The sequence below is a fragment of the Apodemus sylvaticus genome, chromosome 18 (genome assembly GCF_947179515.1).
Source record: "Apodemus sylvaticus chromosome 18, mApoSyl1.1, whole genome shotgun sequence".
In the NCBI taxonomy this organism is placed as follows: Eukaryota; Metazoa; Chordata; class Mammalia; order Rodentia; family Muridae; genus Apodemus; species Apodemus sylvaticus.
The window spans coordinates 71,425,524-71,443,261 of record NC_067489.1 but is presented as its reverse complement, the minus strand read 5'-3'; the positions used below and the strand labels follow the sequence as shown (position 1 = coordinate 71,443,261).

Genomic DNA, 17,738 nt, shown 5'->3' with positions numbered 1-17,738 from the left:
CTTTTGAAGCTGGAAGTCCAGGGTTCTTTTCCCTATGGGAAAAGTTTACAGGGGAAAGAGCAGACCCAGCTACAGGTGATCTGCTTGATGCGTGGTTGGTGGTGGTGCTGATGGTGATTTTGTGTGTCAGTGTTAGACATCTCACTATGCAACCTAGGCTGACTTAGAACCTGGATTCCCCCGCCTCCGCTTCCCAGAGTGTGCAGCCCAGTTCTGCATGCCTTGAACCAGGTCTTGGGACTTCGAGAAGAGGCTTCCACCATCCTTGCCTCCCTTCAACAAGGACGCAAGTGCCACGTCGAGTAAACGGAGAGATGTGGCAATAACTGTTTGTGAGAAAGCCCGTGGGGGGTGGATCCAGGGACAGACTCAAGCTGTTTGGGCCTGGCCCAAACCATTTAAAGTGGCACACAACAGAGTGACACTGGTGACATTCCTGAGGTTGGAATAGGAAAGGAATGAGAAAATGCAGAGGCGCTAACGTAATACTCTAAAGGGGACCCTGAAGAGTGAGGAGGCAGCTGGGAGTCTTGCCTGTGATTTGACAGGGTGACAGTGACTGACTGGAGGACATGTATGAGGCCCACATAGTGTGAGGGATGCCTGCTTGTGGGGTTTGCTGGTGCCCTGAAGGTTGGATGTGAAAAAACTTTCCTCATGCCTCATTGGCAGATGGGGAAACTGAGGCTACAAGAGGGGAGGGGCCTAAACTCTGGTGCTAGCTGAAGTATGCCAGAGCCAAGAAAGACTCCCCACTCCCCAGTGGACAGAGGAGCCAATGGATACGGGCTGTGCTTTGAATCAGCACCTGAAACAGGAGCAAGACTCTGTCCTCGGGATTTAGGGACGGGTGTGGCTCAGTAGACTCAGGATCTGTATTTCTATATTGTCTTTTGAGATTCCTGGTACACTCAGAATGAATTCTTATTCTCACACAAGTTGACTATACCACCCACTTTCCATTGCCCCTCTTTCTAGTGTTGGGGGTGGAATCTAGAAACTTATTGTCACTAAGCAGGTGATCTCTCTCTGAGCCAGCTGAGGCATTCTAGGCATGGGCTGAGCCACAGCTACAGATTTGTTGTTGAGACAAGGGTTTGCTGTGTAGAGATAGCCAGCCTGGACTACTTCACTGTGTAACCCAAACGGAAAAATGGGCAATCCTCTGCCTCTTAGGCAGTGAGATTCCAGGTATGCACCAAGACCAGCTACCCATTTTTCTTCTCTGTCTGTCTATGAAGGTTTTGTTGGTGGTGGTTGGTTTTGTTTTCAAGACTATATAGCTCTGGCTATCCTGGGACTCACTATGTAGACCAGGCTGGCTCCAAATTTAAGAGAGATCCACCTGCCTCTGCTTCCTGAATGCTGGGATTAAAAGTGAGCGCCACCACACCTGGCTTCTCCTTTTTTTTTTTTTTTTTTTTTTTTGGGCTGATCTAGGTGTCAGCTGACAGCCTTTACACGGCCCCTCCACCTCCACCCCCACCCATGCACATTGTGAGGTTCACTTCAGTGGTAGCAGGTCACAGGGAGCAGAACTAACGATTCCTTAAAACACTGAGCCCAAAGCCCATGGCTGGCCCTGGGACCACGTGGGGCCGGTGAGACTGTGCCTGACTCACAAGGGCAGGGTCCTAGAGAGATGCTCAGAAGTGCTGGGTCCTGGGTATCACTATGGATGCATCATGGAGAAAAACAAATCTCCACTGGCTCTGTGCCTTGCAGAGGTAAGGTAGGGACTGCAGGGAGCAACTGCTGGTTCCAGCCCAGCCAGGGTTATAGGTAGTAGTACACTGTCTCAACAACAACAGAATTGAATATGTGCAGTGGAGGGAGGGCTAAGGGAGGGGGAGAGAGAGGGAGAGGGAGAGAAATAGTTCCAGAAGGAGAACTCCCATTTTTTCTGGAAGACCCGAATTCAGTCCCAACACTCATGTTGAACAATATAGCCTGCCACTCCAGCTCCAGGGAATGTGTCACCCTCTTTTGTCCCTACAGGCACCACACACTTGGAATACATTTATACAGACACAGACATATGCACACAAATAAAAATTAAACTCTTAAAAAGGCAAGGGGATTACTGTGTCTGACATGGCTCATTAGATAAAGGCACTGCTGTTCTTACAGGAGCTGAGTTCAGTTCTAACACCCACATGGTGGCTCATAACTGTTAACTCCAATTCTACAGGATCTAACCCCCTCTTTGTATATCAGGTATGTATATGGTACATGCAGGAAAAACACCTATACACATGAAAAAGTTTAAAAAGCTGGGTGTGGCAATCCATCCAGTAGTAATTCCAGCAATGAGGCAGGCAGATACCTAAATTTAGAGGCTAGCCAGGGTGACACAGGGAGATACTATCTTTAAAAAATAAAACTTTTGACCTGGTCTGTGTAAGCCTAGCTGGCCTGGAGCTATACAGACCAGACTAGCCTTGAGCTCAGAGATCCACCTGCCTCTGCCTCCTGAGTACTGGGATTAAAGGTGTATACCACTACGTCTGCCATGAATAACCTTTCCAAATGAGAAATGTGGCACTATACACATTTTGGGTGCAACTATAATCACAGCATCCAAGGGACAGAGGTAGCAGGACTGCGAATTCTAGGTTCAGCCAGGCTAAGAGAAGTCCCTTGCTGAACAGAATACCCAGTCTCACAGCTCTGAATGGTTTAGAAATCACCAGCTTGGTGCCTCAGTCCTGAGTGTTGGGATGACATGAACCAGTTGACCCTCTGACTCAGTATTCAGCACACTCCCACCACACACACAACATGGTAGTGTGCTGAGGGTGTCTCAGAGTGGCTTGGCACATGCAGGCAAGATATATACACACTGTTTTTTAATTGAGAATATGTAGCCCTGTTTTGGAATTCACTTTGTAGACTAGGTTAGCCTTAAACTCACATACCTCTGCTTCCTGAGTGCTGGGTTAAAGGTAGTATATCATTGGGCCTGGGTTAATTGTATGTGTATGAGTGCTTTGCTTGCATGCCTGTGCACTGTGTGCACAGAGCCTGTGGAGACCAGAGAAAGTATCAAATCTCCTGGGACTGGAGTTCCAGATGGTTGCCAGCTGCCGTTGGTGCTAGGAACCTAGGTCCTCTGAAGAGCTGCCAGCACTTTTAGACACTGAAGCATCTCTCTAGTCCCCAGCTTCTTTTAAGTAAAATATTTCCAATGGTGCTGGATGCCTGTCATTCCTGCACTTGGGAGGTAAGGGTAGGAACATAACTTCACAAGCAGCCTGGGCTACATCAGATCCTGCCTCAAAAGATCAAATGTGAAACTGAGCATCTCAAGTGGATGCAGACCTGCGTGTGCAATGAGCCCACAGCTGTGTGCTGCGAACATTCCAACAGCAAAGCCCCACAGGGCAGTGGGAAAGAACCACTCCAGTAGAGGCCCCGTGGCCACAGATGGCAGAACTCAAATGGGATTCTCACCTGAGTCCCCTGCCTGTAGAGGTCAGAGTGGAGGGATGCTATGTTCAAAAGGCCTGTGCACCCCCCACCCTTCACTCTCCCATAGAAGCTGGGACTAACACTGCAATTAAAGAACAATACAGTTGACATTTGGTCCATTTCTTTATTGTCCTTCAGGGTTTCAGACTTCCCCCCCATGACACAGTGGCTACCAATTTCAGCTCATTTATTGGAACATCTATTCCAGTTTGGTGGCACACCTTTTTAAAAACATGTATTGTCAAAGGTTCAGTCACAATAAATACAAGTAGCAACTGCCCCAATCCCCATGCTCGGCACTAGTGTTAACTGTTACACATTGAGGATTTATAAAACTGACCACTTTTTGGAAAAAATCCAAGGTCTTTACGCTGACATGATTAAGAATGGCGAGGACCACCCTTCAGCATTCAGGCCGAGACTCAGTGGCACAAAGGTGTGTCACAGCCAGCACTAACAACCCTTACTACTGTCTGGGGCTTCCCTGAGGTGGTGGGGAGAGGGCAGTCAGGTCTGGAGGCTGCTCATAGGACCACTGTCATCTGGCAATGGTCTGGTTCCTGACGTCTCCATATGCTGGACATTAAAAATCTAGGGGTGGTTCCACACACACAGATGTCTTATATTTGGCCCTTCAAACCTGTCCCCAGCAGTGAGGAGAGCAAAATGGGAGTTTCCTGTGACCTTGATGACCAGAGCCATTGATGCATTGCCTCTGAGAAACCAGTGAAGTAGTAACTATCACCTCCATGTTCACCTCCAAGAATAGACAGGAAAGGTACCAAACCAACCACATTTAATATATTTTTTTAAAAAAGTTTTAAGCCAGGTGTGGAAGTGTAAGCCATTAATCCCAGCACTCAGTAAGCAGAGGCTAGACTATCTCTAGGGGGGTTCTAGGTGCCCAGGATTCAGTCAATTCAGGACAGGGATAAAGCCAGCTTTGGTGGAGGTGGCAGCTTTGTACCCTAAATACCTGATCCTCCTGGCCCAGGCCCTGGTCATATCATTTTGAGGGCTTGCTGCATAGGCCAGTGTGGTGCAGAGAACAGGCAGCACTTTCAAGGAAGGTAAGTAAGCTAAGGCACCTCACTCTAGCCCTCCTTAGAGAGACCTTCACCAGTTTGTCATCCTGGAAGCAAGTATGAACCACAGCCAGGGAGGTCTGTCCCTTGTGAGGTGCATAAACTGGGCCCACAAGGGTTAGATGACATGGGGACGGGAGATGTCACCAGGCTTAGAAGTCTGGAGGGGCAGGGAAGTCACCAATGCACCAGGGACAACAGAGCCCTCTCGGTCAGACCGTCAACTCAAGTGGAGGTTCTAGGTGACCTGCTCTGGTCAGTGACTGCATAGGAGCGAGGACTTCTGACTGAGAGTGGCTGCCCGGTGTTGCTGTTCCAACGAGCCACGAGACTTTGGCCTGTGTCACTGACCAGAGGCCCAGCCACTCAGGAAGGGTGGATGACAGGAACTGACTTGCCAGGCACAAAAATATTCAAGGACTAAGAAATGCTTGCATATATTTTTGAATTTTTTTGGTGTAAAAACAACCCCCCTTTTAAAAAAAGTCAATTTCTGTTAATCACCCCAAATCCACCCTGGGAAGTGACACACTCAAAAGCACTGAGCAACTTGGGTATCACACCACAAAAGAGCTTTCCAAAACTCACAACTCCCACATGTCCAAATGATTTCTAAAGATGGAGGATTTCCACACAGGTGAACACGGAGTTAAATGAGCCTTTATTAGGAGGAGGCAGGGGCGTGTCTGCAGAGGGCTGTGGTCTGCAGAACAAGGGTTTAAATTAAAGTCCCTAACTGTATTGTGTCAAGGGAAACCAGGGATGGATGGGGAAACGACAGCGACCAATCACATGAGCAGAAGGCCGCCCCGTGCGTGCTGGACACACAGCTGCTTCTGCCTTTCACCATGGAACCAATTGTTAAAAGGGTGGGGGAATAAGGAAACAAAACAGAACAAAAGTAGACTCGGCCCTTTCAGACAGTCGTCCCTGTGGACTGAGGGAGTGAGCCCTGCTGACTCCAGACCTAGGGGTTCTGGCTGGGCCCTACCTGGATGCCTCTGGGCAGGCATGGGCATCTTGAGATTGTGTCCATCAAAAGAGAAAAAGGATAGAGTTTTAATAAAATAAACCACAAAAAGTAACCCAGCAGCCAGCTGTGGCTCCAGCACAGTGGACCCAGCGTCCCTCTGATGTCAGAATCTGGTCTGCGATTCATTCTGCTAAGTGTGGAAGCCAGGGACTGCAGTGAGCAGCAACAGCCAACTAGAGCCAGGGTGGCCCCTGCCATCTCTGGTGCTGCCACTCTGAGCATCCTCTGGGGTTACAGCCTGCCAGACTGCACTGTGTGCAACAGTGACCCCGGGTCTATGCAGTTCACTTTTAATTCCATCATCATGAGGTGATTATAAAAAAAAACAAAAACAAAAACAAAAAACCCCAATAAAACCCAAACTTCAACCTATAGATGGCCATGAAGAGGCAGAGACTGGGGAGCTAAGATGGGAAAAGCCAAAAGAAAATGAAATCCCGGCTCAACTTTGGGAGCCCCCGGTGCCAGCCTGGCCCGGGTGTGTCACAGTGTCCAGGGTGAGCTCCCACCTACGCAGGCCAGGCAGAGCAGGCCCCAAGGTCCGAGTTTCTGCTGGTGTCGGGCAAACTAAAGGCAAAAAGGAAAGAGAAGGCCCATGGGGAAGATCCCTGGTTCTGATCCCAGGCACCATGGTGGCACACACTCCTGGCCACAGCAAGGCACCAGCCAAGGCCTGCGCTGTTTCAGGCAACTTGCTAGGAGGGCAGTCTGCATGTCCTAGACCAAGGGCCTCGGGAGAGAAGAGGGCCTGTCCTCGGCTGGGCCGGCTCCTACTATTTCCATGTGGCTGATTGGGGGATGGAGCGTGGAGGAATCATGTCCAGGAGGTATTCTCGCTGTCGGTCCACAGCCGAGGAGGTCTTGTGTACTGCCAAGCTTGGGCTGACGAAGGCAAGAGTCCCACCTGCAACAGAGCACAGTGATGGGCAGTGCTAAGCCAGCCAGGCAAGGCTCTGGATGGATACAGCCTAGACTCAACTGTTTCAGCTCACATGAGCAGGATCACGACCCACAGAACCTCCACACTGCCACCAATCCCAGATCCCTGAGGTGACCTAAGTATGGATCAGTGGTTGGGCTCAGTGTTGAGAGATCAGTAAACTCAAACAATGGCTTTTGCATCAATGCAATGGAACTTCATGAAGTAGTGGGACTATGGAAAGAAAATTTCCCTCCTATCTGATAGCATACAATTGTGAGGCGAGGGCACATACATATGTGCAGTCCAGGCTGGCCTCAAACTGCTAGCCTTACGAGATCCTTCTGCATAAGTCTTCCTGATACCTGGGACTATGCAATGCTACCTTGCTCTACTTAGATTGTTTAAAAGGTTTATTTTTAATCCTGTGTAAATACAGTGTGTGTGTTAGATCCCCATCTGAGCCTGGATTGGAGGTTGGACCCCCTGAAACTGCAGCTAGAGGCTGTTGTAAGTCACCTAAGGTAGGTGCTGGAGACTACCCTGTGCTCTTAACCATTAAGCCTTCTCTCTAGCCTCTGCTTGGATTTTGAGGCCCACTAGAGAGGCCAGGATGGCCTCCCATTAGATCCACCTGCCTCTGCCTCTCAAGTGCTGGGATGGACCCACAAGCAAACACTTGATCACTAGCTCTGTCCTGAACTCCTCTCTCTAGTTGAACAGCAATTCCTACATTGTCCAGGCTTGTCTCAAACTCTTGGGCTAAAGTGATCCTCCTGTCTCAGCTTCCCAAGCAGCAGGAACAACAGGCGAGTATCATTGTGTCTGCTCTCCCACCCGGGCTGCCATCACGTCCAGCCCAGGCAAGCCCACTGGTTCTTGGCTGTGTCGTGAATGCCAGGTGTGCAAGGCTCCCACCACACTGCTGACTGAGGCGGTCCTGGCTCCTGACTCTCACTGCCAGCTGTGCTCTCCAGCAGGCTGCAAGGAATGCTGAGCTTAACAGAGCAGGCCACGGGACACTACGGTCGGGGGCTAAGAGCCCCTGCAGAGGTTTCCATGCTCTGAGAGCGCATCACTGCTCCACTAACTCAGCACAGCCCACCCTTCTCTAGATTGACGGTTCTGCTCCGCTCCACACAGGGAGAAGGCTGACAGCTGGTATCTCTAACCTCTAGGGTAAGGCAGCAAAGCACCAGGAACTGCTAGAAAGAGTTGAGGTGGGTGAGGCTAGGGGAGGGTGGGACAGGTGGAAAGGAAGCCATGAGCCAAGCCCTTCTGCTGGAAGTGAGTGTCACCTGCCTGGACAGGAGCAAGGGCTGTGTTCTCAGAAGGGTACATGTAGGCTCTCTGTACTACTTTTGATAATAATGCTCTTATTAAGAGTAAGGAGGAGGCTACGTGTGTGTCAGACTGTGTCTCACAATCAAGAAAAGGAGGGTCCCCACAGAGGCAGAGGTGTACCTGTGCTCAGAGGCGTCTTTTTCCAGTTGGAGGCGGTGCCCTTGCCAGTGCCCACGACTCTCTCGGAATGTCGGCCAGTCCTGCTTACCAGGGCCGTAGCTGAGGCTGCATTCTGCAGTTTGGGTGACTGGCTGAAAGTGTGCAGAACCCCGCGAGGTGCTGTGGCCGAGCCCCGGGACAGCTGGCTGGAAGCCTACGGAAGTCAAAGAGCAGGCTTATGGCGGGCAGGGGCGGGCGGGTGACTCCGAGGAGCCTCGCCTTGGCTTGCTGACCTCTTCCCACCCACTTGGGTCCTTAAGAGTCCAAAGTCAAAACGGCCATGTGAGGTGCACTAGGGGATAGAGAAGAGGGAGAGGAGAGTAGACAGGGAGGTCTGTGCAGAGGAAGGAGAGCTGGCAAGAAAGCACGGAAGAGCACGAGCACACCAAGAGCTGGCGGCTGCAGTCGTGGCTGCAGTCGTGTGAGGCCCTGGCCGGGTTCTGACCTGTAGTGGGGACCCGTTATTCCAGTCACGGGCCTCTCCTGAGCGGAACGCCAACTTACGTCGGGGCTTTATGACCTACACAAATGGGATTGAAAGGTATATTAGCAAGGTCCATGACACTAATCCAAACATGGCCTGGCCATGACAGCAGTGCCAACACCGGCTGGTTCCAGATACTGCAGACTGGGGGGTGGGGGTGGGGTACAATGTGAGCAGACAGAAACCACAAAAAGGAGCAGCACACTGGGCATGGCGGTGGACACCTTAATCCAAGCACTCGAGAGACAGAGGCACGGGGCCTCTGTGAGTTCTAGGCCAGCCTGATCTACATGGTGAGTTCCAGGACAGCTGGAGCTACATGGGGAAACCCTGTCTCAAAAAAGAAAAGGAAGAAAAACAGGTGGGTGGGTCCAGTCCATTGGCGTAAGGACAAGCAGGCTCTGGAGAGCGGGCCTCACTCCCACTCCTCTCCTCCAGCTAGCCAGGGTGCTCCTGCTAACAGCCAGCAAGGTTCTCAGCAGTTATTTTACAACACAGTACTTGCCAGTACACTGGGGGTGAAAGCTACAAAATCTAAAGAAACTGAAAATTAGTGTTTTCACTGCCAAATGCCAGCATTAAGTGCAATTTAGCCTGCAGTTACCCACCAGGCAGGTGGGCGGAAGGAAGGGGACGCCTCCGGAACATCTTGTCATCTAGGGATGGCAAGAGCTTCAGCCCTCACCTGCTTCAGTGTGGGATGTGGAGCTGCAGGCTCGGCCTTGATGCTGGCGGTACCCATGCCCTGCTGTAGCAGTCGCTGCTCCATCTCCTGCTCTTGTTGTAGCGCCTTCACGAAGGCGGCCTTCAGGCGACTGGTGTGCTCCACCTTGAGTGCCTTCTTTTGGTTGGATGTCATGCAGTTCTCACACATGACGGCTCCACCCTTCTCTCGCCAGCGGCATGTGAAGTCTGTCTTACACTGCACACACATGTAGGGCTCCCGGGATAACACAGCAGCAGCTGCAGTGGCAGAAATCCTGCCCGCTGCAATAGATGGGGTGCCTTTGTCAAAGTTACTTCTAACAACTGAGGGCACAGGCCTGAGTGGGTCCCTCCCACAGGGACAAGGAGGCTACAGTGGACAACTTCAGAAAGGCTGTGGCTAAGCATTCCTGGGACTCGTCAAAGACCCTGTGATACTAGCCATGGCAAGTATCCTAATTAATACACGTGCCAAAGAAGTCAGTTTCCCTGCAAGGAAGGGCCTGTGGGCATTTGATACCCAAACCTTAAAGCCAAGAGACAAGCAACTTCCTCTTCATGATTGGCAGTAGAACTAGGCCTGGGCCCCAGGAGCAGCTGCATTACTGAGTTGTTGACAGGTACTCTGCGCCTCACTGCAGGGCATAGCATGGATAGGACTTTGGACACTGGGGGACTTTGCAGACAGGGTTCTGTGGAGGCCTCAGAGGTAAAGCCCAGTAGTGGTGCTAGTTATTCACAGCCCTGACCGCACCCTACCTGTGCACATCAACATTGAATGAGGGTATGGACCTGAATGGACCTGCCCTGGGCCAGTGCTCTAGTACAGAGCAACAGGAGAAGCCTGACCCCAATGACAGGGTGTCAGAGCTGATTGCACAGCCCCTCCTGTTAGGAAGGGAATCTAGAACTAGCATGCACTAGTGCTCTTCGTGAGTGAGTACCTCTGTCCAGCAGTTCTTAGCAGTGTCACCCTACTACAGAATGCCAGCACCAGAAGTCCCAACAATGCACTTAAGTCTCTCCTGGAACCCCAAGAGATGAAGGTTACTATCATGCCACAGAGTGGGTTGTTTAGCAACTCTGCGAAAGGAGTACTGCGGAAAGTTACTGAGGGGGTATGCAAACCTCAGAGACTGCGGGCCGGCCACCAGCGCTCTACCGTGCTGCTAGGTGTGGTCCTAAATCAAGTGTGTGAGGCTTGGGGGATTCTGGAAATCTGGAGCATACACTCCAGCTCCAAGGAGGCAAATGGGCAGAGATGTGCATGCTCCTGCGAACATTGTCCTCTTTGTACGCCGGAGTGAACAGACATCCTTCTGTGTGCACACTCTGCCCCTCACACCCTGTTAAGAGGGAGTACTGAGGACCATGGCTCCCTGGAGCCAGCCACAGTCACCTCCTTTTCTGCTCCTGGTATCTGACACAGCCACTCGAGGAAGGAAATGAGGTTGGCCACCACTGGCCTGCCTGCTTGGCCTTGTTTGTCTGGGTACCAACTGGGTCATCCACACACTCTTTCCCTTCTAGTGCTGCTTCAGTGGGGTCCTGCAGATCCACAGCATCCCCAATGACAATTAAGAAACCCAATCCAAACTTTGAAAAATTCGGGCTTCATGTAACCCACACTCATGCCAAGGACAGACTCCTGCAGATGTTCTACCTCATCCCTACCCTCACCAGGGACTGACTTCACAGAACTGGTGGAAACTCTAGAATGTGTCTCCCCAGAGGCTGCAGTGCAAGGTGAGGCCATCCACTCACCTTGAGTCTCCAGCAGGTTCTGCACCACTTCCTCCAGGCCCACCAGGTAGATGAACTCATTGTTGGCAGCACTGGGCAGGAAGTTCATCTCTGGAGCAGGGGGTTTGGGTGGGGGAATCTCCAGCAGGGTCTTCTCCAGCTGCTTGCGCAGTGCTAGCTTGGCAGCAGCCTGACGACTAGCTGGAGACTCAGCAGATGCAACCACAGAAGCCACACTGGTGGGAGTGGAGTTTGCCTGAGCAGAGGCAACTGTTGTCCCCTTCAGGGAGGCTGCGGTAGGCTGTGGAAGACAACTAGGTGAGGCTGAGAGCACTAAGGCAGGCTCCATGCCAGACGCACACTGGAGTCCTGACAGGATTAAAGTCTGAGTTGGGGGTGTGGCCATCCACTCCTTCAATCCCAGCTTGAGGAGGCAGGAGAATGCAGATCTGGAGTTCTGGGCTAAATCATAAGACACTGTCTCAAAAACAAACCAAGAAACTAAAATAAATCTAAGGGGCTTGTCCCCACATAGGTCCATGGCTGCAGGGACAAGGAGACAAAGACAAAGCCAAGCCCAGAACATAGCCAGGCCACTCAGGTTCTGTTCACTCAGCCTGGATGTCTAGAAGTCCAGCAAGAGCAAGCTAGGCAGCTACAGTGCGGTCCATTCCCCGCTTCGGAGTGTGCATGGCTCCACAGGGAAATGCAGCTCCTGTCTGTTCCTCACCGCACCAGCCTCTCATCCCCATTAGGTAGGTCCACCCACCCTACTACTGCATTCCTGAAACCAAGGCTGATCACATTAGTGGCCTGGACTCCTAGGGTGTTTTAGGGGGACTGTCAATGATTTCCAGAAGACACAAAGAGAACTGGACACTCTTTCCCTGGGTGAACAGTTACCAAAGGCCCCAAATACTATACTCTGTGGGGCTCTGGATGCTAAGGCCTCACTCAGCAAGGGGCCCAGCTTCGGTCTCCAGTGTGACTAGCCACGGCCCTGGCTCCATCACTCGCAGAGCTCCCTGGTGGCATACTGAACATATCAGGGTGGCCCCAGGTGCTGTGAGCTGGTGCCCATTCTCTGGGCCTTTTGTTTCAGCTGGGTCGTACACCCTTCCAAGGAGGTGGCAGAGACGACCATTGTTTGTGTACTAGAGACGGACAGCCCTTAACACGGGCAAACCCCCTTTGTCAGAGCTGTCCCAAATCCAGCCTTGTCCTCTCTAAGGAGGGCAGGACGTGACAAACAAGGAAGAAAGAACTCGACTCATCAGCAAAAGGCCTGCAGACTGGGTAATTTCATCTGTCAGACAAAACTGCCCTTTTCTTCCCATCCTGCTACCCAGGGGTGGGGACAGACCCTCCCCACCTCAGAGGCTGTGTATGGAGGTGGAGGGACACATGGCCAAGAATAGCCAACTGTGCTGTAGGAGAGAGATCTGTGACATGCTGTCCTCCCAGCCTGCGGCGGGGGGAGGTGCTGCAGCGGTGGAGGCTGGCAGGCTTCAGAAGGCACTGGTGTCCCTCTAGTGGTCACCCCATTCTTTGCCTAAGTTTTTTCTCAAAGCCTGCACCCCAAAGGAGTCCCCACCTTTTCAAAAGCTTCCTACCTGTTAAAGGCTAATCTGCTTGTGATTCCCACACCTAGAACTCCACCCCCACCCTCAGGGGGTCCAAGACTTCTCCGTCCTATGTCCTATCAGTACTCACAATGGCACTGTGAGACCTTCCAGGATTTGATCCCACCCCAAACTCCCACCTAGGTTCTCGCCTCACCTGAGGGATGTTGACAAGCAGACTGGTATTGGGGACATTGGCAACACGGATAAGTCCCTGCTGGATGATCCTTTGTCCCTGAATCTGCATGCTGGGCACTGAGGCACGGGGGGCCAGGAGGAGGGGTGGTGGCCCCGTAGAGGAATGCTGTCTGATGTTGTGAATCTGCTAGGAGGAGATAAGGGACAAGAAATGCCACTGAGACTAACCAATCCTGGTAGGCCACAGAGGGGCGGGCGCCTGGCCCTGCCCCTGCCCCAGCATACATTCAGCACACATATCTGACTCACCTGGGCCCCCCTGACGAGTGGTGGCATGACTACTTGAGAGCTGGCCTGTGGTCCCAGTTTGGCAGACACCTGCTGCCCACCGCGGACCAGTGGTGGCGGGATGATGCTGCCGGGTATTCGAGTGGAGGTCTGTCAAAGACACCGAGGCCTAGGATTATATGGGTTTCTTTTCCTCTTAGAATTCCTTCAGCCTTTACCTCCCCAGTGCTGAGATGAGAGGTTTAAGGCAACATCCTAATTTATGTGGTAGTGGGGGTGCAACTCCGGACTTTAATTTTGTTTCTTTTGTTCTTCTTGTCTCCTCTCCCCACCCCACCCCAAGAAACAGGGCTTCTGTTCTGGAACTCTGTAGAACAGATTGGCTTCAAACTGACAAGACATCCACCTGCCTCTGCCTCCTGCATGCTGGGACAAAAGGTGTGAGCACCTGGCTTTAACTCAGGGCTTTGTAACATGAGGCAGACATTCCACCAATGACGCCACAGTCCTGGGTTGGTTTTTGTTTTAAGCTAGTTAAAAACCTAAGATAAACTAAATACCTATTTGTTGTATACATTGCTCCAGCAGGAGCCATAGGAACCCAGAGGAAGGTATTCTGAGTGTGAGTGTGACAGAGCCCCCTAGAGTCTGTGGGCAGAGGCCTGAGTGGAGCAGAGCAGCCTCAGTAAAAAGCCCACCCAAGGGTGTCTGGCCTACTCTAGCCATTCTTTCAGTCTTACTGGTCAATCACCAGTGACATCACACTGACCAGTGTGACACTGACAGTAGCCTAGTTTGGTGGTACAATTTGGGGTACATGTGACACTCTAGTTCTTTAGTCTGTGGGGGCCTCATGCTACCTTCCTTGGAAGGAGTAGGCAGCCTTTGCTTCCACAGGACTGAGGACTAGGGCTGCTCAGGAGCCTGACTATAAATAGTGGCGGTGCGGGGCAATAAGCAGAAGGGTGCACTAACCTGAAGTGATGTCTTGCCAGCAGGAATGTTCTGGGTACCCCGCACGAGTGGGGGAGGGGTGGTCACAGTGCTCCCTGAGGAAGCTGTAGGCTACAAGACAGCAGGAACATCAGCAGGACTTGGTGTGTGAAGTCACACGCACGCACACACACACACTGCCACCCCTAAAATTCCTTTCTGCTTGCTCCCTGATGCTATGCAGTACCAGGACCCTGTCGGCTGGGCCTCTGCCTAAGGCTCTGTGGGAGGCAGAGCACAAGTACCTTCTGTGCAGTGGCTTCCTTCTGCACCTGACTCTGCCGTAGCTTCTTCAACAAGACCAATTTTGCTTCCTCTAGCCTCAACTCCTCCTTCAGCTGCTTGATCATCCGCTCTCGCTCCTCTGGGCTGCTCTTCTATGAGAACAAAAGCACACAATTGGGGAAAGTGTCAGCAGCAGCTCTGCAGGATGGCAGAGTCAGGCTTCCAGGGACGGGCAGGCAGCAAAGGCTCACCAAGAGCGCCTCGGTGCTGGTGTCTTTCAAGGCCACTGTGGTCAGGCCATTCACCCTCGGGCTTGATGGCTGCTCACTGTCAGAGAGCACAATCACGTCAGGCGAGGGAGGTCTCTTCTCAGACTTCATGTCACTGTTAAATGGAGATAAACAGGTGCTTAGCAGGGCAGAGCACCAGGCAGGCCAGAGCACAGCAGAGCAGTAGGAGTAGCACTAGGCATTGCCAGCCCACCCCAGATACTCAACCACCCCTAGGTGCCTCTTGCTCCCTGCACCATGGATGTCACTGGTGCAGGGCCATCCATACCAGATGGCGTGCTCCACCTTTGAGTACTCAGGTGTAGCACAGATGCTTCACAAAGTGCTACTCGGCCCCAGAGCTCTGTCACAGACAAACACAGAGCTTCCGATCTTGGTCTGCTATCTCAGCTCCTGAGTGCTGGGTGAGGCTGATGTGAACACTCCAAAGCCAAGGGCTCACTGGGAACTACCCAACAGGAAGCCACCCCTCCCTTAACCCAGTCCCATACAGCCCCTAGAGGACCACACAGCACAATGGTGTACTGTTAGCTTTTGCTCTCTACCTCACAAGGAGACCTGGGACCATTTGCTGCACCATCCTACCTAGGACACACTTGGCCAAGTGTCTGCAGTGGCGACAGGTTTTCAAACTCAAAAGAACCACTCTTCCAAAGGCTCAGGTCTGTAGAGTGTGACTGCTCTACCCTCAACCCTGCACACACAATTTTCAGGGGCAGTTACATCACAGAACACTCACCGCTGCCAACCTTCTAACACTCATCCTGTGGTGTGTAGGAAGTTCACTTTTCCCTGTGAGCTAACAACAGCCAGTTTCCCTAGGAGCTCAGCTGTAGCAGGAGTGGTACACACTGTTATTGCCAGAGTTCCACAGCACTAACCACTCTTTTCCACACTGGCTCTAAGTTGCTGGCCCAATACAGCCTACATCAGTCAACCCACACAGGAATACCCCAAAATTAGACTCCCTCTTTGTGAAGGGTATTAGAGGTATTAGAAAGGATTTGTTGCTTCTAAATCCTTAAAACCAATGTGCTCTGTTGCTGTAACACAGGAAGGGGTGGGGGAGGCAGCAAGTCCTAGAAAAAGTACTGTCCACAGAAGGCAAACTACAAAAACTGCCCCTGGGTGTGTATCCCAGCATCCTGTTAAGTACCTAGTTCACTTGTGGAAAAGCAGCTTAGAATATGTCCACTAGGTGGCACTGTGACACAGGAGACAGGATAAAATTAGGTGGAAGTCACCGTGCAGATCTGTTTCTGAGGTTTGGGTTAGAGCAGAGTGAGGTGAACCCTGGGTGAAGAGCCTCAGGGTCCCCACCACTGGTTCATGCCAGCTGTATTCACAAGAAGAGTAGTCATGGGGGCACAGAGGTGGACTGGTCAGATGCCGGCCACCTTCCTGATTCCCACATGACAGCTATCCATGAACAGTGGCCACAACCTGAAGACCCACGCCTGGGGTCTACAGAGCCGAGGGGATCTTGAATGTCAGGTTTCCGCCCAGAAAAGGGACCCTGGAGGGGCTGGAGATATGGCTCTAGGATTAAGACAACATAGGTTCAATTTTCAGCATCCACATGACAGCTCACTACTGTAACTTAAGTTCTAGGAATTGGGACAGCCTTACACAGACACACAAGCAGGTGAAACAACACTACACACAAATCATTGAAAAAAAAATTGAGAGAGCTGGTGAGATGGCTCCACAGTTAAAAAGTACTGGCTGCTGCTCTTCCAGAGGACCAGGGCTCAGTTCTCAGTACCCACACAGCAGTTTATAAGTTTTTTAATTTCCAGTTTCAGGGCATCTGACACCCTCAAAAAGACATACATACAGACAAAGCACTGTTGCACAAAAATAAATAAATCTTTAAAAACCAGTTTAGAAGAAAGACCCTGGGCATCTATCTCCCTCAGGTCCGTGTCTCCCCCATTAGTCCGCTGGGCCCCTACCGAGTTTGGGTTTCAAGGTGATCCAGCAGCTTTGACTCCAGGCCCACTGACTGTGGAGCAGCCCAGGGCTGTGGCTGTGGTACTGGCCCAGGAGGGTGCCTAAGAGGCCCCCCTATGACAGAGTTACAGTCTGGGACTGGCTTCCTGGGCAGACTGAAGGGCATCCAACTGTGGGGTTTATCTCTTTTCTATCTTTCTGAGGTGAGTCTACTAAAATTTGAGATTTCCAGGAGGGATGAGGGCAGGGCTGGGGCAGAGACCATAACTGGGCTTAGGCTTCCTCGGAAGACAGCCCTGACCACTGTGCTGCCTGACCCCATCTTGGGCCCCAACTAATCAATAACTCATCTCAGAAATGAAGTCTCTGCTATCAGTATCACTCAGCATCCCAGCGGCAGCCAGCACAGTGAACTTCCTCTATGCTAATCAGGCCACCAAAAAGTCACGTGACAAAGGCATTTCCCTCCCTGGTCACATGACCCTTTAACTGTGCCTTCCAATGCGAAAACCATGGCAACGGGCAGTTCTAACCGGTTTGTGACACACAGCCTTCATTTTGAGAAGAGAGGTAAGGGTTCAGGTGCTGTCAGAAAATGGAGGCCCCACTTTCCCCTTCCTGCGCAGCCTCCAGGCACCCAATAGCCTGTGGTCATCTCTTACAAACTGAGGAAACCACAAGCTCCTCTCCCTTCCAAACTGAAAAGCTTTCCAAAGCTCTGCTTTTAACAGAAGTACCTTCAAGATTCTCTGTACTTTTCTAGTCAGCTTTTAACTTAAGAGTCAGAACACATGGAATAGTCATGGGCAGATTTCTGAGGGAGCCTTTTATAAAACCCACAGGCAGGAGAGTAAATGGAGAGGGGCATGCAGAGCTCTGGAGCATGGCCAGGCCAGCAGGGACAACTGCATTTTTCTTAATGCTGTGTGAACCAATCCGGCCGGCCTATGTGGAGAACACACAGTGATAAAGTGCCTTCACATCACCAGTAAAAATCTCTGGAAACAAGCCAGTCTGGTCATCAGCGCCAAAAGCTATCTCCTACCAGCTGTGTGCTGTGTCCTGGAGAAGGGGGCTGAGCTTTAAAACATCCTTGCATGCAGATAGCCCACACCAGAGGAGGTGCTCAGTTGCTATCCATGTCCCCTCAACCTGACCGGAGGCAGAAACTTCATGAAGGAATTGATCTTGGGGACAGTAGTTCTCAAAAGGGAGACTTCCCAAAGCCACATCCTCTGGGTCCCCACATGTAGACTAGCTATGTCAAGCAGCGGCTCTGTCCTTAG

At 51.6% G+C, this 17,738-nt stretch overlaps 1 protein-coding gene across 7 annotated transcripts in view; it reads right to left on the bottom strand.

Annotated features, from left to right (window-relative positions):
• Window positions 1-5,194: 5,194 nt before the first annotated feature.
• The window catches only part of Gatad2a (GATA zinc finger domain containing 2A), an 86,179-nt gene continuing 73,635 nt past the window's right edge, over window positions 5,195-17,738 (bottom strand). For 5 of the 7 annotated variants that reach the window (XM_052161850.1, XM_052161851.1, XM_052161852.1 and 2 more), the window contains 10 exons: window positions 14,461-14,593; window positions 14,230-14,361; window positions 13,967-14,056; window positions 13,013-13,141; window positions 12,723-12,890; window positions 10,965-11,244; window positions 9,181-9,482; window positions 8,457-8,531; window positions 7,973-8,165; window positions 5,195-6,493 (listed from right to left, as the gene is read on the bottom strand). In XM_052161850.1, coding sequence (XP_052017810.1) covers window positions 6,363-6,493; window positions 7,973-8,165; window positions 8,457-8,531; window positions 9,181-9,482; window positions 10,965-11,244; window positions 12,723-12,890; window positions 13,013-13,141; window positions 13,967-14,056; window positions 14,230-14,361; window positions 14,461-14,593 — 1,633 coding nt within the window. In that variant the 3' untranslated portion in view covers window positions 5,195-6,362. The remainder of the gene's footprint in view (window positions 6,494-7,972; window positions 8,166-8,456; window positions 8,532-9,180; window positions 9,483-10,964; window positions 11,245-12,722; window positions 12,891-13,012; window positions 13,142-13,966; window positions 14,057-14,229; window positions 14,362-14,460; window positions 14,594-17,738) is intronic. The other 2 variants (XM_052161854.1, XM_052161856.1) reach the window with 2 other exon arrangements.